This window comes from Euleptes europaea, chromosome 4, assembly GCF_029931775.1.
Source record: "Euleptes europaea isolate rEulEur1 chromosome 4, rEulEur1.hap1, whole genome shotgun sequence".
Classification (NCBI taxonomy): Eukaryota; Metazoa; Chordata; class Lepidosauria; order Squamata; family Sphaerodactylidae; genus Euleptes; species Euleptes europaea.
Genome location: NC_079315.1, coordinates 114,979,079 through 115,003,714, shown reverse-complemented (window position 1 = coordinate 115,003,714; position 24,636 = coordinate 114,979,079). Strand labels below are relative to the sequence as shown.

Here is a 24,636-nt window from a genome sequence, read left to right as displayed (position 1 = left end):
ATGGTTGTTTCTCCGATCCGAGCCCTGGGCCTGCTCAGGGGCCTCCGCTAGCCTCCAGAGCTCACACCAAAAAGACTGTGGATGCATGGGCTGGCAGACACCTCACAGCACTTACAGGCTCCACATGTCTGCTGGGGTGTGTGTGTGAATGCGCCCAGTGAACAACAAAAGGTGCAAGAAAGCCAGCATGTTGTAGTGGTTAAGAGCGGTGGTTTAGAGCGGTGGACTCTGATCTGGAGAACCGGGTTTGATTCCCCACTCCTCCACAGGAGCAGCGGAGGCTAATCTGGTGAACCAAGTTAGTTTCCCCACTCCTACACATGAAGCCAGCTGAGTGACCTTGGGCTAGTCACAGTTCTCTCAGAGCTCTCTCAGCCTCACCTACCTCACAGGGTGTCTGTTGTGGGGAGGGGAAGGGAAGGTGATTGTAAGCCGGTTTGATTCTTCCTTAAGTGGTAGAGAAAGACGGCGTATAAAAACCAACTCTTCTTCTTCAAGCAGGTGAGGAGAGGTCAACGTCAGAACTGAGCTAGGCCGGAGGAGTAGCGTTGCCAACCTCCAGGTATTTCCCAACCCCGGAGCTGGCAACCCTAGCCCTGCCCCCTCCCTCCTCAAAGGAGCCAGCCTCCCCCCATGCCTCCTTCCCTTTGCTGTGCAGGGTTGAGCTGAATGTCTCCTTCACCTGTCATCACATAGGCTGACCTAGGGTTGCCAACTAGCTGGAGATCTGCTATTACAACTGATCTCCAGCCGATAGAGATTAGTTCCCTTGAAGAAAATGGCCACTTTGGCAATTGGACTCTATGGCATTGAAGTAGGGTTGCCAGGTCTCTCTTCGCCACTAGCAGGAGGTGTTTGGGGTGGAGCCTGACGAGGGCAGGGTTTAGGGAGGGGAGGGACTTCAATGTCATAGAGTCCAATTGCCAAAGAAGCCATTTTCTCAAGGTGAACCAATCTGTATTGGCTGGAGATCAGTTGTAATAGCAGGAGATCTCCAGCTAGCACCTGGAGGCTTTTAACAACCAAAAAAGAACACCTCTGTACAATTACCGAATGGTTTTGGAAATCAGTACAGACACTGACATTAGTAAAATGCAATATCTCTTCAGAGTGAATCAAAATATAATCCAAAGCATACATACAACATAACATCCTAAACTAAGTATTGCTTGCAACAAATACAATAGGATGTAATATGATGAAATGTCCACATGGATCACATGTAAACATTGGATTCCAATCTTCAAACTGGTCCATTTATGGTAACTCAGCCAGAATATTATTCCAATAATAGAAGAGGAGAGCAAAGCCTCCACAATAGAAGGCGATACGGCCGTTTTGAAGTCTTCTTCAGTCCCACTTACAACTTGTCTTTGGTATCCTGATGAGGAACCTGTAAGCCACTCTCAGGCAGAAAATCATTGTTAAAATGCTGTAAACATATAAGGTGGATAACAAGCATTAAGAATTGGATTAGAAGTGGGAGATCCAATGATTTACATGTGATCCAAGTGGACATTTCATCATATTACATCCTATTGTATTTGTTGCAAGCAATAGTTAGCTTAGGATGTTATGTTGTATGTATGCTTTGTATAATAGTTTGATTCACTCTCAATAGATATTGCCTTTTACTAATGTCAGTGTCTGTACTGATTACCTGGAGGTTGGCAACCCTATTGGCAACCCTAATAAGGAACCAAAATATCCAAACTGCAAGAAGAACTATAAAGCAGCGTGCATAGCCCCCAGATGTAATTTTATTTCATATGGCTGTGAGATTTAATTGTATTTTTAACAGGGAAGGCAGCATTGAGCATTTCAATACTTGGCACACCAAAGTGGGGAAAAGGGGACAGATACATTTTATGAATGGCTGGGGGAGAAAAAGAAGATGCCAAAAACCCCTTGAGCTTATCTAAAGATGTCCTTTCAGGAATAATATGCCTTCATATGGCCACCTACCACCCACAAGTACGTAACATTCTCTCCCAAGGTCCACAGTAGCTAATATTTTTCTAAGAAACGGATCTCACAAAAGACAGCTCATAATGTGCTGCAGGTGCAGTGGCACAGAGCCCATGTTCTTTCTGGATAAAACCTAACAGCGGAGAGTCCATTTGGGTAAAATTATAGGTTTTAGTTGGCTTTTCCCTACATCTCCTTTCTCTGCAGTTCTGCCAAGAAATGAGGGATTGGAAGAAACGTTATCACAATATGCGCCCTTGCCAGGAGAAAGTACCCTTCCCTCTGAACCCTCGGGCTAAAAACAGTGAGGGACAGGAAACTCTGTAAATGAGGAACAAAACATTTGGAATGAAACAGGCATAAAACTTTCGAAAGACAATGGACTGGAGCTGTATATTGTGGAGACCAGGGAATTTCTGTACAGGATAGGTTTTTCTGGAAGGAACGGAGGTTTGTGGGGACACTGTCAGCTCTGTGAGCTTTTATTGAGCTAAGAATGTCTATGGATAAATCTATGGCCTGATCTGTATTGCTAGGGATGCCAGCCTCCAAGAACTAGCTGGAGATCTCCTGGGATTACAACTGATCTCCATCTGATAGAGATCAGTTCACCTGGAGAAACGGGGCAAACTCTGCTCTATTAAATGACTATCCCAATAAAAAGAAGCAAGTTTCTAGACCCTAAGAGCCCAGAAATAAAGTGGTCAGCATGTGAGCGATACCTGTTGAAATGTCGGGCAGGAGAAAAAACTGAGAAAAACTTCCAGACTTCAGCGGGAGAGGCTTTGATACTCCGAAGAACCCATTAATTGTTTTCCAAAACAAGCAGTTGTCTGCAAAGGCTGTAGAAAGCCTTTCCGGAATACAGTAGTTAAAGAACCACATTACCTGTTCTAGAAACCAATCAGGACGGCATCCTTCCCCATCTGTCCGTATCCTCATCTTCCTTAATGGTGCAATATCCGGAATCTCCATGATGAAAATATCCGTTTGGCCAACTTCAAATCTGGAGAGATGAGAAGTTTCCTCAGATATCTCGAGCTGGTTTCTTCAGACTAGAGCATCTTCTTTTGTGAGGGAATTGGGTGGGGGGCAGATCTTTGCAAGCCAAGCCAGCATGGTGTAGGGCTTAAGAGCGGTGGACTCTAATTTGGAGAACCAGGTTCAATTCCCCACTCCTCCACATGAAGCCTGCTGGGTGACCTTGAGCCAGTCACAGTTCTCTCCGAACTCTCTCAGCCCCACCTACCTCACAAGGTGCCTGTTGTGGGGAGGGGAAAGGAAGGCGATTGTAAGTCGGTTTGAGACTCCTTGAAGGTAGAGAAAATTGGGGTATAAAAACCAACTCTTATTTTTATTATTATTAAAAGCTCAAAGCTCCCCCCCCCCTACTATGCCATCGCTGAATGCACGGATTCAAGTACACCTGGCAGGTTTGGCAGGTGCCCCAACTTGTCAAAAATGAAAGCTTGCCATTGATGCATCTAAATCATGTTTCAGAACTCGGGGGCATTTCAGGCAGTGGTTTCAGGTGAAAATCACAACTTCAGAGCGCTGCCCTGTCAAAAGCAGTCCTGGCACAGGGTTACCCTGGTTTTCTCTACCGTTTAAGGAGACTCAAACCGGCTTACAAGTGCCTTCCTCTCCCCACAACAGACACCTTGGGAGGTAAGTGGGGCTGAGAGAGTTCAGAGAGAACTGTGACTAGCCCAAGGTCACCCAGCTGGCTTCACGTGGAGGAGTGGGGAAACCAACCCGGTTCAACAGATTAGAATCCACCGCTCTTAGCCACTACACCAGGCTAGCAATGCCCCCAAATCTCCAGGAATTTCCCAGGCCAGTAACATGGTAACAGAATGATATAAATCCAGCGTGTGACTATATGGGTCCAAGACACTGGTAACAGGAAAAAACAGCTGAGCGGGGGACACACAGAGTTTTAAAGGAATAATAAGAGTTGGCTTTTATACCCCGCTTTTCTCTACCTTTAAGGAGTCTCAAAGTGGCTATCAATCACCTTCCCTTCCCCTCCCCATAACAGGCACCTTGTGAGGTAGGTGGGGCTCAGAGAGTTCAGAGAGAACTGATACTGGCCCAAGGTCACCCAGAAGGCTTCATGTGGAGGAGTGGGGAAATCGAACCCGGTTCTCCAGATTAAAGCCCGCCCCTCGTGTGGAGGAGCGGGGAATCAAACCTGGTTCTCCAGATTAGAATCCGCCGCTCTTAAATGACGTAAGCCGCTTTGGGTCCCCATGGAGGAGAAAGGCAGGGTGTAACTCAGTGGTTCCCAACCTTTTTTTGACCAGGGACCACTAGGACTTTTTTGTTCAGTGCAGGGACCCCAAGGTTCAAAATAAAAATTCTGAGAATTTGAAAATAAACTTTAATCATAACTGTTAGTTAAACATTAAACTTAGAATAATATTTGAATATATATATATTTTATAATAGAGAACTTTTAATTGAAAATATTAATTTATTATGGGTTAATAACTTTGTTTTGCGGACCTTAATTTAGTTCTCGCGGACCCCTGGGGGTCCACGGACCCCTGGTTGGGAACCAGTGGTGTAACTGATGTAAATCAATGTGCATACCACCACCACAGCCCAGCGCATCAGCCGGATGGACCATACGGGTTAATCCATCCGGGCTCAGTGACCGGCTAGCAGTTCGCCGCCTCCAATGTCACATCTGAAGTTTCCCACTAATAATCCTGTCGGATTCGTCTCCACCTCGTTACTCCAACACACTGATTAAATTACACAGAGGCTATCGCCCTAAGGAGACGAGCTGGAAGGCTCAAGAGGTCTTTGATACCTCTAATTTGTATGCGCGCGAGAGCATAAATCTGAATAAAAGACTACGAAGGGAACGGTGCTGAGAAACTGCTTGGCACGGTGCCTTCCTTAAGGAACTAATTTTATCAAGAGGATTCCACCGGGCGTTCCTGCTCTGGCGGCCACTTATCAATATTTCTGTTGCCGGGAGCTATCTGCGGTTGATGCTAATGTAAATTAAATTGTCTAATTATCTGTGACAGTTTGAAGAGAAGGTTTCTTCCTCAACTGTATATCGCCGGGTGTTATTATGTACAGAAGGCTCTGAAGACAAATGACAACTTCCTAAATTGTTGAGTCTCACATAATCACACACTGGGGTAATTTCCAGACCTCTAGCCCTTCAGTCATTACAAATTTGGTGAGGGGCTGTGGCTCAGTGGTAGAGCATCTGCTTGGCATGCACAAGGTCCCAAGTTCAATCCCAGGTATCTCCAGTAGAAAGGTCCAGGCAGTAGGTGATGTGAAAGACCTCAGCCTGAGACCCTGGAGAGAAGCTGCCAGTCTGAGTAGACAATACTGACTTTGATGACTGAGTAGACAATACTGACAATACCGTCTAGACATTAGGAAGAATTTTCTAACAGAGCGGTTCCTCAGTGGAGCAGGCTTCCTCGGTAGTAAGCTCTCCTTCCCTGGAGGTTTTTAAGGAGGCTAGATGGCCATCTGTCAGCAATGCTGATTGTATGACCTTAGGCAGATGATGAGAGGGAGGGCATCTTGGCCATCTTCTGGGCATGGAGTAGGGGTCACTGGGGGTGTGGGGGGAGGTAGTTGTGAATTTCCTGCATTGTGCAGGGGGTTGGACTAGATGACCCTGGTGGTCCTTTCAAACTCTATGATTCTATGATGGACCAAGGGTCTGATTCAGTATAAGGCAGCTTCATGTGTTCTTGTGTTGGTTTTTTGGCATTACTGTTTTTATGTTTTGTTGGTGGGGGGGGGAGGGGGGGAATGTCACCTGCCCAATGGGATGGTGACTAGGGTTGCATCATGTGTTCCATGCTGCTCACCACAACAACTAGTACTTGGTGATATACTGCCTCTGAGCATGGAGGTTCTATGTAGCATCCTAGCTGATGGCTATTGCTGGACCTCTTCTCCATCAATGTGTCCAATTTCCTTGTGATGAATGTTCTGTATTTGCCAGCACTGTATATATAAAGTGGGGGCATCACACAATATTTATTGATTTACTTTGTTTATAAATGGCCTTTCTCACCAGTGTGGACCCAAGGCAGCTTACGTCATTCTCCCCTTCACCGTTCTATCCTCACAACAACCTTCTCTGAAGTCTCTTGTCTTGAAAACCCCATGAGAGTCGCCATAAGTTGACTGTAACTTGACGGCCCTTTACCACCACCACCAGGACCGTCTTGTCATTTCTGTTTTTCAGATGAGACAGGGACTGCTCTCAAAGCCATTCAGCAACTCACTGGGTAGTATGGGATCCTAAAGAAATTTTCCCAGGCTCCACTCCAACATAGCTAGAGCGGTTCCTCAGTGGAACAGGCTTCCTCGGGAGGTGGTAAGCTCTCCTTCCCTGGAGGTTTTTAAGCAGAGTCTGGATGGCCATCTGTGAGCAGTGCTGATTCTATGACCTTAGGCAGTTCATGAGAGGGCGGGCATCTTGGCCATCTTCTGGGCATGGAGTAGGGGTCACTGGAATGTGTGTGTGCGGGGGAAGTAGTTGTGAATTTCCTGCATTGGGCAGGGGTTGGACTAGATGACCCTGGTGGTCCCTTCCAACTCTATGGTTCTATGATTCTATTCTATGATTCTATAGTTATCCCTACAGAGACCCATGATCCAACCTGGAGATAGAGAGGGGCCCTTCTGAAGCAATGGAGCTGGCAGAGTAACCCTTACCTATCTCCATCTTTTTCTAGCTGCATCTCTTCAGTACACCCGTTGCATCCAAAGAGCATGATGAAAATACTGGCATCTGTACCGGCACCTGGGAGATCTCCGGTCACAACGGTCACTTCGTAGAGAATCTGGGGGAAAGTGTAGCACATCGAGAATTTGCTTTTAGAAAACCAACAAAAAACCACTCTTGAGATAGGATGGATAGAAGAAGATGTCTCTGGCTTATGGGATACGTGGGGATGGTTCCTCAAAATCTGGAATTAGTGGAATATCTAGGTAAGGTAAAGAAGACAAATTCTGTGTTCAAAAATGTGTGCTAGAATTGCTTTTTGGGAGTTTCAGTGGTAAACGGCCCCTTGCGATCTATTTTACACCTGGAAGCGCCACATCGCAAGGGGCTTTTTACCACTCAAACTCCCAGTAAAGGCCCCTTGCGATGTGGCACTTTTGGGTGTAAACCAGAAGTGACGCGATTGCGTTGACACAGCCGCGCATGTGATCTCACCTCACCTCTACCCCAAAAACCTCCTGCTGGAGGAAAGGGGGGGACCTGGTAAGCCTATCTCTAAAAGAAGTAAACTCTCAGGGGTAAGGGCCAGAATCACGGAGGGGGATGTGAGCTACTTTTTCCTTTCTTTGTAAGCTTTTGCTATTTGCTCCACCCCACCCCATAACCATCAGGCCCCACTCTGACACACAGCAGGCACAGGAAGCCTGACCCCTAACATACCAGCCTCCACCCCTCACCTGCCAGGACACACCCCTTAGCTCCCAGGTTCCGCCCCTGAATCTCAGGATCTTATCAGCTATTGATGCAGCAGCCCAAATTCAGAGATTGCATATTTATCTGTCTGTCTTGTCTGTCTATTTACTTACATACATACATACATACATACATACATACATACATACATACATTATTTATAGCTCACCTTTCTCACTTGGACTCAAGGCAGATTACACAGAGAGCATCAATACTATCAATAGAACGGGAAACTCAGTAAACAATGCAATAGGATTAGGGTTGTAGAACCAACGGGGAATCTAAAAACAGAACTGAAGTAAAGCCTATGGATTAACGTGAGACATTAAATCAGGGGTGTCAAACATGAAGCCCACGGGCCAGATCTGGCCCCTTGAGAGCTCTTATCTGGTTCACGAGCCAGCCAGGACAGCCGCCACCGCTCTCGATCTGGGCTGGCGAGGCATGGCCCGGCCTGACCAAGTGACATTTATGTCATATGCAGCCCTTATAACAATTGAGTTTGACACCTAGGGTTGCCAGGTCCCTCTTCGCAACTAGTGGGAGGTTTTTGGGCGGAGCCCAAGGAGGGCGGGGTTTAGGGGAGGGGAGGGACTTCAATGCCATCGAGTCCAGTTGCCAACGCGGCCATTTTCTCCGGGTGAACTGATCCCTATCGGCTGGAGATCAGATGTAATAGCAGGAGATCTCCAGCTAGTACCTGGAGGCTAAGCAATCAAAAATCAACACCTCTGCACCATTACCTAAGGTTAGAAAATTAGTACAGAAACAGGCTGATAACAATATGTAATGACAAAAGTATACTGAATGTGACAATGTACTACCAAACCAATTGCATATATACAACAAAGTACCTGGAGGCTGGCAACTCTACCGACATTAAACAATGCAAAAAATCCTACTTACAATATTTATTTACCACGGTTTTGTGTTCCCCATGACATCTTTGCACAAGCGTGAGGGAACCCATGGGTATAACTGAAGTTCAGTTGCCTAGTCTACTTAATTTCTTTTTTAAAACATTCATGAGAAAGAACCCTCAGCTGCCATGTGTGTTTTGGGAGACAGTTCACAATCTAACAGCAAGGTTTACTAGAAAGCAGAAATTACCTTCAGGCCAATGAACACACAATCGGCATCCAGGATGTTGTAGACTCGTGAGGTAAGTCCATCTCCCATGTCCCTAGCCAGCCAGCATTTACAGACAAAGGTATACATGACGCCTTTGGTCGGCACGATGATTGTCATCTCGTCCAGGAGCCAGGAGCTTTCTGGCGTCGCCCCGTCATGGCCTACCTGTGGGAGCCAGACATAGGAAAAAATGCCGTCAGTCGAAGTGAGACAAAGAACTGTAGTGGTTAGAGTGTAGGACTAGGACCTGAGAGAGCCATGTAAGAAGAAGAAGAACCCAAGCAAATATGCCACCTGGAGCTCAGGAGAGAAAGGCCAGGATAAACTATTGTTCACAGCCATTTTCCTCCCAGGCTGCTGTTTCTTTCTCCTCTGAATTTATCACCTGGATGATCCAAGCCAGTCAGGGATCACATAACGAACAGGACCATGTCATAGCTCTAGGTAGCCAATCAGACTTCGCTATGAGAGCATCACTGAAGGCAACTAAGAACAATGCGTTCCTAATTAGTCACATGCCTCATCCTAGCTAACCAGGGAGGGGCTGTGACTCAGTTTGTAGAGCATTTGCTTGGCATGCAGAAGGTCCCAGGTTCAATCCCCGGCATCTCCATTTAAAGGGACTAGGCAAGTAGGTGATGTGAAAGACCCCTGCCTGAGACCCTGGAGAGCCGCTGCCGATCTGAGTAGACAATACTGACTTTGATGGACCAAGGGTCTGGTTCAGTATAGGGCAGCTTCAAGTATTTATGTTCATCTGTTTGTTTGGGGAGGGGCTGTGGCTCAGTGGTAGAGCATCTGCTTCGCATGCAGAAGGTCCTGGGTTCAATCCCCAGCATCTCCAGTTAAAAGGACTAGGCTAGTAGGTGATGGGAAAGACCTCTGCCTGAGACCCTGGAGAGGTGCTGCTGGTCTGAGTAGACAATGCTGACTTTGATGGACCAAGGGTCCGATTCAGTGCAAGGCAGCTTCACGTGTTCATGTGTGTTCACGTAGCAAGCAAAACGACATCTTAAAATTATGCAGCTAGTCAGATTTGACTACACAAATACATCCCTGAGGTCGTGGGAAGTGACAGCAAATGGGGGCCTCATAAATGAACAAGGTAAGTGTTTTCACAAAAACAGTCTGAAAGAGGGAGGCCTTTTTTTTTTCAGTAGAGCTGAAAATGGTTTGTGGAAAACTGCGAGAAGATTAGCTCGGCTCTACGCAGGACTACATTTTCAGGAGTGGCAGAGTGAGGAAAACAACCCAGCAGGGATCCCCGTCTGCTCCCTGAACTAACACGACCCTACTTAGCTCCCCCAAGACGAGGATTGCTGCGGCAGTCAGGACGGCCTGATAAACTGCTCGCCGTTGCAGACTTCTCGCTCAGAATCGCTGCACGCGTCACCGCCGCGCAACAGCGTCGTTACGTATCCCAATCACTTCAAGGAAACCTCCCAGCCACTCAGCCCTAATGAATAACCTGTTTCGCAAGAACACTGGAAGGGCTCACGGTTCATCGTGTTCAAAGGAAACATGTTCGTCATTAGCGGTGGCACAGAAACCCCTAATCGCTCGCTCCGTTTCAAACAAAGAAATGATTTCCTAGTCCGGCCTTCATATCTTAATAATATATTTTTTTCATAAGCCACACCGCCTGAGATTATAGATGGCTTGTATCTCTCCCATTCCCCTACCCCCGCTCCAAACAATTGATCACGTTATCTAACCATTTCAGTCATCGCTCCCATTGGGGATGTTATTACCCTGGTAATATCTGCACAGCTACAGAAAATTAGAGCGAATCGCTGGGGGAATTTGGTGATCTGCGTTACGGCTCAAATTCCTGAAGTGTAGCAGGAATCAAAAAAGGAGATTGGATGGTTGTGGGTTTATTTCCTGCTTGCTTTTTTTTACCCCTAGGCTAAATCTGCCAGAGGAAGATTCTTTTAGCATCCACAGTGTGCCAGGTGCTGTGCATGGTATAAAAGCAATACAGTCCCAACTAACCTAAAGCTGCGGAAAGGCGCAGTGGCTCAACAGCAGAGCATCCGCTTGACATGTAGAACATTCTAGGTTCAATCCCTGGTATCTCTCACAAAAAGAAGCAGATGATGGGAAGGACCTCCACTAGAAATCCTGGGAGAGCCAGCAGGGTGTGGTGGTTGAGAGTGGTGGACCCTAATCTGGAGAACCGGGTTCGATTCCCTACTCCTCCACATGAGCAGCAGAATCTAATCTGGAGAACCAGGTTTGATTCCTCACTCCGCCACATGAAGCCAGCTGGGTGACCTTGGGTCATTCACAGTTCTCAGGACTCTCGCAGCCCAGGCAGAAGCAGGTAATGGCAAACCACCTCTACAGAAGAACATAAGAAAAGCCCTGCTGGATCAGACCCAGGCCCATCAAGTCCAGCAGTCTGTTCACACAGTGGTGCCTCTAGGAAGCCCACAAACAAGAGGGACTCTTGCTCTTTTCTACTCCAGGAGAACCCTGTACACTACGCTGAACTCCTTTGATGACTAACAGATGGTGGGGGGGAAGTGACAGATAGGGCAGGATAAGCAGGATAAGCGAAGGTGACAGAGTCCCTCCAGGAAGCAATCAGACACGCTTGATCTACAGCATGAATGAAGCTCTCCCCCGTGTCACAGCGGCGGGGACTGGACTCCCAAGTACAGCAAATGCATTCCTGACACGCTGCACAGTCCTGATCCCGAAGCTGATTTCCTCGGTCTCCCCCAGTCACAGAGGTCGGGGGCGACCACTCCACAGTGTGGAGACAGGCCGACCTAAGTCCACCCCGTATCAAAGGAGTGGGAGACTCTGCCTAGGGCTGCGCTGCTGGGCTGCTCTTCCTCCCTTGCTTGGACCTCCTACGGAGGAATGCCACCAAAACCCAACAGGGGCTTACTTCCAAGTAAACCCCCCTCTCGTCGATCCTCAACAGCATAAGACCTGGAGCAGGCTCGAGCCTGGCTGTATTAATGGGAGGAGGGGAAGCGCGTGGAGCGGGCCGCGGCCTATCCAGCTGTCTCTTGCCTTGTAAACTCTATGGGGTCGCCATAAGTCAGCTGTGACTTGATGGCACACACACACACACAGAGAGAGATCTTGTAGACCCACCGCCAGCTGGAGTAAACAAAACTGAGCTTGACATACCAAGGGTCTGATTAATTATAACATATGTTCATGGGTTTATTTGACAGATGTGGTTTCCCAGTCAACAAAAATAACACAGAGAAACATAAGAAGTGTGGTGGAACAGAAACCAGAGGCAACTCTACTCTAGCATGGGAATGGGAACTTTACCCACTGACCCAAATCACTAGTCCTCAGTGAGGAATTTATCTCTATAGCCTTGTTCCTCCTCCACAGAAGCAACAAAAATAAGCAACTTTTACTACTACTGCCAGGAGAAGCAAGTAGAGATCGACAGATTTTAATTCTTCTGCTCACCTAGATTTGCCAACCAACAGGTGGGGCATGGAGATCTCCTGGAATTACAACTGATCTCCAGACTACGAAGATCATAAGAACATAAGAAAGGTTATGCTGGATCAGTCCAGCAGTCTGCAGTCAAGTCCAGCAGTCTGTTCACACAGTGGCCAACCAGGTGCCTCTAGGAAGCCCACAAACAAGTTGACTGCAGCAGCATTGTCCTGCCTTTGTTCCACAGTATCTAATAGAATAGTAATGCTCCTCTGATCCTGGAGAGATCGGTTCCCTTGGAGAAAATGGCCACTTTGGCCATTGGGCTCTATGGCATTGAAGTTTTTTACCTCTCCAAACCCTGCCCTCCTCAGGCTCCACCCCCAAAATCTGCAGGTAATTCCCAATCCAGACCTGGCAACCCTTGGGGAGAATGAAGCAGAAGCTATGAGGTGTAGGTTGATGTGCTGTCTGCAGGCCGCCTTGAATATTTTTGAAAGCTGAGCAGAGTGATAGTCTATGTAAATGTCGCCTCTCAAACCTTCCGTTTTGCAAGGGTTCCTTTGCTGGCATCTCTGATCTGTGCACCTTGCTTATGAGCTATGATTAAGGCTCTCCTATGAGAGGCCTCCCAAGGTCTGGCACGCTGCGAAAACAATTTCCACACCGAGGCAGAAAATTATACAAGACGCTCTCACTGCAGGCCGTTTATGAAATCCAATCTCTGATCAAGATCAACATTTTGTCGAGTATTTTGTTTTTAATGCACTTGCGCGAAATACTCCCCAAGAACAGAAAACCAAATCAAAGAGAAAAGAAAATTTCCCCTCTGCTGTGCTGGCTTTCTGTGTGAATACAGGTTATTTGAAGGAACATTCAAAGTTAGAATCCAACCCCTGCAGCTTGCAGTGGTATAGTGCGTTCTACTGCTGGAGAGGAAACAGCATGTAAGCTGTTAGGTTAACGTCAATAAAGATACAGGGTGTGTTTAGTCCACTCTAACTCTAGTGGGAGCTGTAATTTATGCTTTCTGGTATCGTGAGCTTATAGAATTCTCTTGTTCCCCCCTTCTTGTTGTGCTTCCTGTCCCCCTTTGTCATAAAAGGTTTTGCCGTTCATAGAAAGTCTATAGTTAGTTATTGCTTCTTGCAGTCTCCTTGTGGTTTCAATAAACGTTGTAGAATGCAACCCCGCATGTGTAGGGCTGGCTTATTTCCCCATCTCTCCATGCTAACATCTACCTCTTCTTCCCCTTGCAGGCCTAACAGTTTTTATGTGAAGATTCTGTATCATGTTGCTGAAAATAAATAAATAAGAACATAAGAAAACCACGCTGGGTCAGACCAAGGCCTATCAAGTCCAGCTGGAGATCGGTTGTAATATCAGGAGACCTCCAGCTAGTACCTGGAGGTTGTGTGAAATAATAGTATCAAGCTCACTAAGTTATATGCAAAAGTGTGGTTATATTATATACAAGTGCAAGGAGCCAACAATGATAAGGATACATACATGAACATATATACAAAGATAGAATGTAGCTAGCAAGCTACCAAACAAGATGGTCAGTTTCAACAATTTCAACAGTTTCAACAATTGTCTTTCAAAGGTAAGTACAATGACTTATTCTATATATTTCTTTCCAGGGAAGAAGATGGAGCCTGGAGCAGATAGAGGCACATCTCTATCTGCTCCAGGCTCCATCTTCTTCCCTGGAAAGAAATATATAGAATAAGAAATATATAGAATAAGTCATTGTACTTACCTTTGAAAGACAATTGTTGAAAGTTTTGGAATTTGTGAAACTGACCATCTTGTTTGGTAGCTTGCTAGCTACATTCTATCTTTGTATATATGTTCATGTATGTATCCTTTTTTTTAAATAATAATTTTATTGGTTTTTATAATACAAATTTTCCATGATAGCAAACAACAATAAAGGCAATATGAAATTCAAAATTCTAACTCTATGTTGTTATGGTTTCTTAAATTCATAACAAAAAAAACAATTAAAGGAAAATTTATGACTTCCCCATCGCCTCTCTCCGCCTCTTAATAAAGTATTCATCCCATCGTAATTGGTCTGATCTTAACTATCATAAATTCATTTAACTTTCATAAAACATCTTCTATTAATATAAATGATTATAACTCTTAATATTAATTGTGTCCTCTAGATCAGATTAATAAGTATTCTTCCATTTTCCCCAGTTTTAATTCATATTCACAATATTTCATCCAATCCTCCCATTCCCCTAAAAATCGAACATTGTCTTTTTCATTTAAAATGGCTGTAAGTTTTGCCATTTCCACCAATTCAAACATTTTCCCAATCCAGTCTTTTTTCTCGGGAATTTCTGCCCCTTTCCATTTTGCTGCATAAAGCAGTCTCGCAGCTGTTGTAGCATAGATCAAAAAAGTTCTTTGTATTAGCAAATCGTCAGGTATCATACTTAATAGCATCATTTCTGGTGTTTTGGGTATATTTTTTTGTACTATTAATCTCAATTCATTGTAGATCATATCCCAAAAATCTTTAGCTTTATCACAAGTCCACCACATATGATAGAAGGAACCAATTTCCTTATTACATTTCCAACACTTAGGGGATGTCACTTTATATATCTTTGCAATCTTCTTAGGTGTTAAATGCCATCTATACATCATTTTATAAATGTTTTCTCGAATTGATTGCGCATTTATTCCTTTCAAATCTTTTGACCATAGTCTTTCCCATTTATTTAAAGCAATATCATGTCCCATGTTTTGAGCCCAGTCGATCATAGTTGGTTTAATCGTCTCCTGCTCACAATATATTGTTAAAAGTAGATTATACATTTTCGAGATCAGTTTCAAATTGTTATCTAATAACATTTTGTGGAAAGGGGACTTTTCTTTAGAAAATCCATTTTTCATATCTTGTACAAAAACTGATTTAATCTGACAGTATTGCAACCATTGTAGATCCTCTTTAAAAAATTGAAATTCCTTTAATGAACATTTTTTCCCCTCCCATTTAATTAATTCCTGGTAGATTATAAATTTGTCCGGTCTAAGTGGACGTAGCATTAACATTTCTTGCGGTGAAATCCACATCGGTGTTGCTGGTTCCAAAATATGTTTATATTTCATCCAAATACGCAATAAAGAGGACCTGATTATATGATTCCTAAATGATGCTTGTATCTTGATTTTGTCATACCATAAATAGCCATGCCATCCACTAATATTATTAAAGCCTTCAAGCTCCAGTAAACGTGTATTTGATAAGGTTATCCAGTCTTTTAGCCATGTTAAGGCTACCGCTTCAGCGTAAAGTTGAAAATTTGGTAATGCTAAACCTCCTCTGACTTTAAGGTCCACCAAATATTTATAAGCAATCCTAGGTTTTTTCCCTTGCCAGATGAAGTTTAAAATGTCCTTCCTCCTATGTTCATGTATGTATCCTTATCATTGTTGGCTCCTTGCACTTGTACATAATATAATCACACTTTTGCATATAACTTAGTGAGCTTGATACTATTATTTCTCACAGCTTGTCTATTTAGTATCGGTGCTTTACTTTTTCCTAAGTATCTGGAGGTTGGCAAGCCTAGGTATCACATTGGGGACTCCTGGGTTAAGGTTGGGGTGACAGTGATCCAAATTCCACCCACCTGACCTATGTAGGTTTTTGCCCCTTCCCTGACTCACAGAGGCAGAATAAATTATGCATAACAGAAATAATAGTAGAATAAATTATACAGTTGAAGAAGAAGAGTTGGTTTTTTATTCGCCAACTTTCTCTACCACTTAAGGAAGAATCATACCAGCTTACAATCACTTTCCCTTCCCCTCCCCACAATGGACACCCTGTGAGGTAAGTGGGGCTAAGAGAGCTCAAAGAGAGCTGTGACTTGCCCAAGTTCACCCACCTGGCTTCATGTGGCAGAGTGGGGAAGCAAACTTGGTTCACCAGATTAGTGTCCGCCGCTCATGTGGAGGAATGGGGAGTCAGACCTGGTTCTCTGGATCAGAGTCCACCATTCCAAACCATCACTCTTAACCACTTACACCACACTGGCTCTCCAGAGACTAATTTTAATATTTTTAATGTTTTGTTTTTTTAGCACTGACATGTGAGTCATTGGAAAAAAATGATTTCTCTGCCCCCTTTTTCCGAAAGTGTGACTAATACCATCTTCGTCCATTCCCTGAACCTAACTCCTCGGTCATGTAGTTACCTCCACTTTCTTGACTTCTTCCACATCCAACCCCAAAACAGAGAATTTCTCCACTGATGCGTCTGCAAATTCTGTCTGGCCGTCCGGGAGATCCAGCCATAGGCGGTGGGTCCGAAGCTTCCCAGGACCCATAATGATAATGTAAACTCGGCTGTCGGTGTCGGAGCCCACCTCGCTACCGGTGGTGATGATTACATGGTAAGGAATTACTGAAAGCAAACAAAACGTTCGGTCAAGGCAAGACTGGAAGGGGAAGGAGAAGGTAGAGCTGATATTGTATTGAAATAAAACTTGATTGATTGATTGATTGATTGAGAAGAAGAAGAGCTGGTTTTTATATGCCAACTTTCTCTACCATTTAAGGGAGACTCAAACTGGTTTACCGTCTCTTCCCCTCCCCGCAACAGACACCTTGTGAGGTAGGTCATGAGCAGAGCTTGGACTCCAGTACTGAAGCTTACCACTCTGCGCCACGGGGCTCTTTCTGTGTATTATTTTACTGATGTTTTTAATGGGCTATTAACCACTGTGAGGCCACAGTGGTTATTGGCCATATGAGGGCTGTCCACTTCTGATTGCTGGTGAGAGTGCCTATGATGGAGTGCCCTTCCATTAAAAAAAACAAACCCTGCGCCAAGAAAGCTAACATGTCATAGGAGAAAGCTAGGCTAAAACCCATTTCACTGGCAGCCTACTTTTCTATGTGAAGGGATTTTTTTTAATGGACATTCGGACCTGCACTTTGAAGTAGGGGAACCCTAGACACAATTTCATTCCCTCAATGAGAATTAGGCTTCACTCTGGGAGGCGTTTCGCAACATGCCTTGTTCAAGTATTATTATGGGTTGGTTTTTTTCTCGATTACTATTCCGGTCTGTATGACTGGTTCATGACTATGTGGTGCTGATAATTGTATTTATGGCTGCAAACGTGCATCCCCTCACTTAAGAGGGAAACGCACACGAGGATTCGTTTCCCTTGTGGGCGGAAGCCTAAAACGAGAGGAAGACGTTTTGCAGTTATACATTTTAATTGTTATCTTGCAAAAACAATGCACATATAGTCATAAAGATTTTTTTTATACCTATGTATATCTTTGAGTCTGGAATGTTGATTGCTTAGACCACTGAAGAAGGCTGTAGGGCCGAAACCCATATGGTCAGAGCCAAATGGTGTGATTATTGTGTTATTGTTGTCTTATTGTGTTATATGAGCATGAGCCTCATATGTGTTCTATATGATATTAGATTTTATCCTGAAATAAATATATACACATTTTGTATGGATATAATCTTAAGATTGTATAACCTTTGGCCTTGGATGTTTATTTTTTCTTGACCTTTTGGGCACTTAATTATTACGGTATGGCCATGTGTCCTTCCTCCCCGCCCCATGTAGCATTTCCTTACTTGCTCCTTGCGCAGGAGATCCAGCCACGCCATCAGACGTCTTGTCTTTCACATTTGCATTGTCGTCCTTACTGAGGGATGAGTCACCAATGCTTTTCTGGTTACGATCGTAGCTCTAATAGGAGAGAATAAAACACACCCAGCAAATTAATCAAGATCCTTCTCATGAACCTGGAAATGGTTTTTTTTCCACCTCAAAGAACAATAGTGCCACAATTACAGGCATGCATTATCCCTGATCAAATGGAAAGGTGGCATAAAAAGGTTTGAAATAATAATTATTATTATTATCCTAAATAGAAACACGTTGAAAATGGGACTAGGGCTGCCATCCCTCTGTCTCCCGTTTTTCAGGGGTGGAAGAAAAATAAGCAAACAAATGGTATAGGCTTAACAGTGTGACATCACTTCCGGAGGAAACCCAGAAGTGATGTCAGGGACATGTTGGTGTACCATCGGCATCAGCATGACATCACTTCTGGAGAAAACCCAGAAGTGACATCATGCCTCTCTAGGAATCACTGGAAACTCTGGTTTTTCCTAGAGAGGACTGAGATCACTTCTGGATTTCCCCCAGAAGTGATGTCAGTCCTCTCTAGGAAAAACCACAGAGTTTCCAGCAATTCCTAGAGAGGCATGATGTTTTCTCCATAAGTGATGTCATGCTGATGGCACCCCAACACGTCCCTGCTTCCCAGTCTCCCACTGGTTGTCAAGCCATGCCTAGCAACTCTAAATGGGACTGAATTTCAAAAACTAGCCGGTTGGATTTGAATATCACCATTTTGTTTTCGTTTCAAACCAATGCACCTTTTCACAGTAATTTCTCTCCCTTTACATCATTTCCCCCTTAATGTTAATGCATTTTTTGCTGTATCTGGGTTTTTACAATATGTGTGATGCTTTATGATTTCTAAGCTACCTTGGAAGTAGGGTTGCCAGGTTCTGTGTAACTCCGAAGAGCATATGCTGCATTAGCATCAATCCTACTACAGGACATTATATCTCCTATTGAAAGGGGGTTGGTAAGGATCAATGAGCTAAGAATTCTGAAGAGCGAAGAAGAAGAAGAAGAAGAGGAGGAGGAGGAGGAGGAGGAGGAGGAGTTGGTATTTATATGCTGACTTTCTCTACCACTTAAGGAAGAATCTAACCGGCTTACAATCACCTTCCCTTCCCCTCCCCACAACAGACTCCCTGTGAGGTAGGTGTGGCTGAGAGAGCTCTAAGAGAGATGTGACTAGCCCAGATCAGAGTCCACCGCTCCTAACCACCACTCTTAATAGGCAAAGTGTTATAAGAAGGGGAAATAGCAATAAAAATTATTGGGTAGGGGGTTCGGGCTGCTGGAACAGCGTGCCGAAAAGTGAAAATCCCATTGCACATTCGCGGAAATTGTTTTTGCTAAACCTAATTAGTTTTGCCTCCTTCAAAGGAATTAATAATAGCAAGTAAGTCGGCCTGGTCCCACCAGAGCTCTCGGCAGCCACGCCATGTGTTAGACGCAACCCATCAAGCTCGTCCCCAGGGGAGCTCCGTTTGCCCCGGTGTTAATATGTAATCGTTTCAGTCACAAACGTGCAATTAAAACATCGCCCTGCCTTGTTGAACAAGCCCTGGCAAAGAAAACCAGCTTTGGTTACCACCAGAACAGGCCCTTGCTGGGTAAAAGGGCAGGCGCCACCTATTAATTTTGATCCTGTTAATTGATCCACATCCTTCGAATGTTAATTAGCTACATTTTCAGTGGCTGTGGAATGTAAGAGCTTGCTTTTTTTTTTCCTCCCAGAAGCAACGGGTAGGGTGGCCAAGTACCCTCCAGCAACTGGCAAGGCATGGGAGGTGGGAGAACTTGCAGGCAGCAAACTGAGGCCTAGGCCCCTGTCGCCAGCGACCTCACTTTCTGCGTACACTGGGAGCGATGTCATCCTGTTGGCAGTGATGTGGGGACCTTCTGGTATTTTGGCAAAAACTCTATGGTTTCATGTGTAGGAGTGGGGAAACAAATCCAGTTCACCAAATTAGCCTCCGCCGCTCATGTGGAGAACTGGGGAATAAAACCTGGTTCTCCAGATCAGACCCCACCGCTCCAAACCACTGCTCTTAACCACTCACCACGGTGAAGGAGGAATTGGTGGGAATTGCCAGTTTGGTCTGGATCCAACCCAGTGAAAGGTAATGCAGGCATTATGTGAGCCTCCTGCCTTCCCAAGTAGACGAAAAGGTGACTTGTCAGATGTCCAGTTCAGGAAAAAGGAAGAAACAATGTTGTCTATTGGTTCTTGTAGGTTATCCGGGCTGTGTAACCGTGGTCTTGGAATTTTCTTTCCTGACGTTTCGCCAGCAACTGTGGCAGGTATCTTCAGAGTAGTAACACTGAAGGACAGTGTCTCTGACCTACAAGAACCAATGAACTCTGACCGTGAAAGCCTTCGACAATACAATGTTGTCTACTTCGTTCCTCCAAAGGTTTGGATTGCCAGCCTTCAGATGGTACGAAAGATCTCCTGGAATTACAGCTGATCTCCAGGTGATAGAGATCAGAGAGCCAGAGTGGGGTAGTAGTTAAGAGTGGTGGTTTGGAGCAGTGGACTCTGATCTGGAGAACCAGGTTTGATTCCCCACTCCTCCACACGAGCGGCAGAGGCTAATCTGGTGAACCGGGTTGGTTTCCCTGCTCCTACACATGAAGCCAGCTGGGTGACCTTGGGCTAGTCACAGCTCTCTTAGAGCTCTCTCAGCCCCACCTACCTCACAGTGTGTCTGTTGTGGGGGGGGGAGGTGATTGTAAGCCAGTTTGATTCTCCCTTAAGTGGTAGAGAAAGTTGGCATATAAAAACCAACCCCTCTTCTTCCCCTGGAGACAATGGCTGCTTTGGTTGGGTGGACATGGCACTGTACCCTGCTGAGGTCCCTCCCCTCCCCAAATCCTGCCCTCCCCAGACTCTACCCCCAAATCTCCAGGGATTTCACAACCTGGGGTTGGCAACCGTACTGTTCATATAGTTCATAATTGAATGAGAAGTTACTTGTGGAGGTTAGTCGCCTGTGCTTATGCGCTGATTGTGAATGTTCCATGTAACAGCAAAATGGGCCTGTTTGAGCTAGCTATGCATGCCAAAGGCACAAACCCCTTTCCCTCTAGTCCCCTTGGTTCAGTATTACCTACTCAGACTGGCAGCAGCTGTCATAGATCTCAGGCAGAGAAAGGTCCTACCTGCTTATCCAATATCCCTTTTTAGCTGGAGATACTCAGAGATTGAACCGGGGACCTTCTACATGCAAACCTCCTGAACCACAGATCCCGAAACAAAGGTCAGGAATTAATTCGAAATTTAATCATGGGTATTTTCCAGAGCCAGCCTTTGAACAATGCAATGAACCCTCAGCGGCGGCACGCAAGACCATTCCGGTTTACTTTTTCGTAAAGGATCCGCTCGATCTTGCCGTCCTCCTTCTTCTTCGACAGCCAGCGCTCGCACATAAACAAAAAGTAGTCGTCGGTGTTCTCGTTCACAACCTCTATTTTGTCCAGGTACCAGTCAGGTCGCGGCATGCTGTTGTCGTGGCGAATCAGGATTTTGTACACCATGCCAAGGTCCACCGCCTGCATTCGGAATATGTCTTCCTGTTGGAACAGAAACGGACAGTCCCTCTCTTCAGTACTACAGTTGCTAAGCCATCCAGCCATGTGGTCCTATGAAAACAGCCCTGTCTAAGAACCCTGTCATTTCTGGATTTGCTCTCTGAGTTCCCTGTTCCTACTGCGAAGCATCTTGTGTTGCCCTGAAGTCTGAGATTGAGGGTCCCCTGACCCTTTTTTGAGTGGCTGTTAGGATTGTTAATTCAGGGATGGGAAGTGTCTGGAGATTCTGGGGGCTGGGGCCTGGAGAGGGCGGGGTTTTGGGAAGGGAGGGGCCTCAGCAGAGATGTGATACATAGTGTCCACCCTCCAAAACAGCCCTTTTTTCCAGGGGAACTGATCCCTCTCGTCTGGAGATTAGTAATTCTGGGAGATCTCCGTACTCCACCTGGAGGCTGGCATCCCTAGTGGCTTTTCAAGGGTCTGCAGTGAGAAGAGGAGGACTGTTAGAGTGCACCATTTAAGACAGAGGTGGGTAACCCTTTTCCTGCCAAGCGCCATTTGAACATTTATGACATCATTCAAGGGCCATACCAGGTGTAGATCTCCCTGCAGGGGGGAGAGGCTAGGGTTGCCAGGTCTCCAGCCACGACCTGGAGGTTGGCAACCTTAGGAGAGGCTATGCAGAGGAGGGAGGGAAGGAAGGAAGGAAGGTAGGCAGGGTAGGGTTGCCAGGTCTCCAGCCACGACCTGGAGGTTGGCAACCCTAGGAGAGGCTATGCAGAGGAGGGAGGGAAGGAAGGAAGGAAAGGAAGGAAGGCAGGCAGGCTAGGGTTGCCAGGTCTCCAGCCACCACCTGGAGGTTGGCAACCCTAGCAGAGGCTATGCAGAGGAGGGAGAGAGGGAGTGAAGGAAGGAAAGGAAGGAAGGAAAGGGAGGGAGGCTTCTCCCCCCCATGCACACATGCCTTCCCGCCCTCCACACACACACGTGCACGATCGGGGGAAGCCCTTCCACACATTCACACACACACTTGTCAGGCTGCGCTAGTGTCCCGGCGATCGGGGGAAGCCTTCTTGGCTTCCCACACACACACACACACACAGCCATTGATGTCGTGGGCCTTAAATGGCCTGCGGGCCAGAGGTTCCCCACCCCTGATGTAAGAAGTGGGTTACCACCTTCCAAGTGGACCTGGAGATCTCCCAGAATTACAGCTGATCTCCAGACTACAAAGATTAGCTCTGCTTTAGAAGATGGACTATGTGGTATTATACCCTGCTGAGGTCCCTCCTTAAGCTCCACGTACAAATTTCCAAGAATTTCCCAATCCAGAGTTGACAACTTAATTAAGAACCCACACCTGAGGGGGGAAAGCCTGTCATCGGTAACGTATGTACCTGTGCTCTTTCAAACTTATTCATGTTAGTGGCAGATTTGCTCAGTTTTCTCTCCCCTGTATCTCCCAGATCTCCGTATATGGTCAAGAACACGTTGGCATCCGTTCCGCAACCAAAAATATCTCCCGTGTAAACAACAATATTGTATGAACAAACTGTACAAAAACAAACAAACAAAAACAAGATTAATTTATGCATTTAGAGAAGAGGAGTCAGCAGCTACCACCTTTATTTAATTCGAAACTCATTTCTGCATTATTTTTTTGTTGCCATCAAGTTGCAACAGACTTGTGGCAACCCTAGAATAATAGAATCAAAGAGTTGGAAGGGACCACCAGGGTCATCTAGTCCAACCCCCTGCACAATGCAGGAAATTCACAACTACCTCCCATACCCACACCCAGTGACCCCTACTCCATGCCCAGAAGATGGCCAAGATGCCCTCCCTCTCATCATATGCTTAAGGTCATAGAATCAGCATTGCTGACAGATGGCGATCTAGCCTCTGCTTAAAAACCTCCAGGGAAGGAGAGCTTACCAACTCCGGAGGAAGCCTCCCTATAGGGTTTTCAGGGCAAGAGAGGAGTAGAGGTGTTTTGCCATCACCTGCCCCTCCACACCATGAACCTGGACTTCCTTGGTGGTCTCCCATCCAAGTATTAACCAGGGCTGACCCTGCTTAGCTGACCCTGCTAAGCTGCATACATCTGTCAAACTCCCTTATGCGGGCTACTGACTGATTTATCTCTTTCTTTCTTTAAAACACTGTACCCCACCGGCTAAGGAAAGGCTTCGAGATGGCTTAAATAAGGGGTCCCCAACCATTTTGATCCTGCAGGCACATTTGAAAGAGCATGGTGGGTGCAGCCACACAATGGCCGCCACAGGAGGCAGAGCCAGCCACAAAATGGCTGCAACAGTTAACAGTCAGTCACACAATTAAGATTCTTGTGTTGTGGTGATAACTACTGCTGAAACCATGGTTTTTTTTAAAAAAAAATCTGCACAGCCAATCAAATCTCCAGTGGCCTATCAGAAGCCTTGCTTGGCTAAAGACCACTTGGCCCTGCCCACTGTCTAAAAGCACTCGGTAGATGCCAGAGGAAGTCAATGGCAAACCACCTCCGCTTCTCCCTTGCCTTGAAAACCCCTTGCTGGGGTCGCCACAAATCAGCTGCGACTTGACGGCACTTTACCCACACACAAGCTTTTGTGAGTCAAAGCTCCCTTCATTGGATCTCTGACGAAGCCAGCTTTGATTCACGAAAGCTTATACCCTGGGAAAATTTGTTGGGATGCTAAGGAGGGTTGGCCCTGGTTAGTACTTGGATGGGAGACCACCAAGGAAGTCCAGGGTTGCCCCACAGAGGCAGGCAATGGCACACCACCTCTGTTTATCTCTTGCCTTGAAACCCTACAGGGTTGCCATAAGTCAGCTGCAACTTGACTGCACTTTCCACCCCCTCCAAGGTGCTAATGGGCTTGCGTTTTGTTCTACTACAGCAGACTAAGGTCATTTATGCCTGGGGTTTTTACCTGAGGTTCATTGCTTGCTGGACCCACACTTTCCTGATGGGAATCTCTGCACCAGCAGTCTCCAAGCTCAAATCAAGCCCCGCCCCTTTAAATGCTGCTTTGTAATTGGCTTACGTGTAGTGCTTACTGTGAGAGAAAATTTCCCCTCCCCAACCCAATTGCCGCATAAAAAATCATTTTAAGAACAACAACAAAAAAGACAAAGCACTCTGAAAACAGGGGGTGGGGGAGAAATCCAAGCCTCGGTTCTTAAAAGATTTTCTTCTGCTCAGAAAGAGCTCTGAGGAAGCAGGAAGTATTTCAATCCCCGCCTCTGGACATGCTGCTTTGTAGTTGGCTGTGAGCAAAACCATGCTTGTGTGTCCCACTCTATTCCTTATGCATGGGGATTTCACCCGGGCTTTGTTCAGGGAAGATGGAAGAGTGGGGTTAACAGAGGAACGGGAAGTCCTGGACATTGCAAGGGCTGGCAGCGAGGTCATCTCTAATGAATGGAAAACTC

At 45.8% G+C, this 24,636-nt stretch overlaps 1 protein-coding gene and 1 non-coding gene across 2 annotated transcripts in view; one reads left to right on the top strand and one right to left on the bottom strand.

Annotated features, from left to right (window-relative positions):
- LOXHD1 (lipoxygenase homology PLAT domains 1) overlaps window positions 1-24,636 on the bottom strand; it is a 170,337-nt gene that overhangs the window by 25,593 nt on the left and 120,108 nt on the right. The window contains exons 30-36 of the mRNA XM_056849078.1: window positions 22,599-22,753; window positions 21,034-21,243; window positions 17,616-17,730; window positions 16,207-16,415; window positions 8,549-8,734; window positions 6,676-6,803; window positions 2,852-2,974 (exon numbers count right to left, since the gene is read on the bottom strand). Coding sequence (XP_056705056.1) covers window positions 2,852-2,974; window positions 6,676-6,803; window positions 8,549-8,734; window positions 16,207-16,415; window positions 17,616-17,730; window positions 21,034-21,243; window positions 22,599-22,753 — 1,126 coding nt within the window. The remainder of the gene's footprint in view (window positions 1-2,851; window positions 2,975-6,675; window positions 6,804-8,548; window positions 8,735-16,206; window positions 16,416-17,615; window positions 17,731-21,033; window positions 21,244-22,598; window positions 22,754-24,636) is intronic.
- Window positions 9,342-9,413, top strand: TRNAA-CGC (transfer RNA alanine (anticodon CGC)). Its single transcript has one exon. It is a non-coding gene; the product is annotated as a tRNA-Ala (tRNA).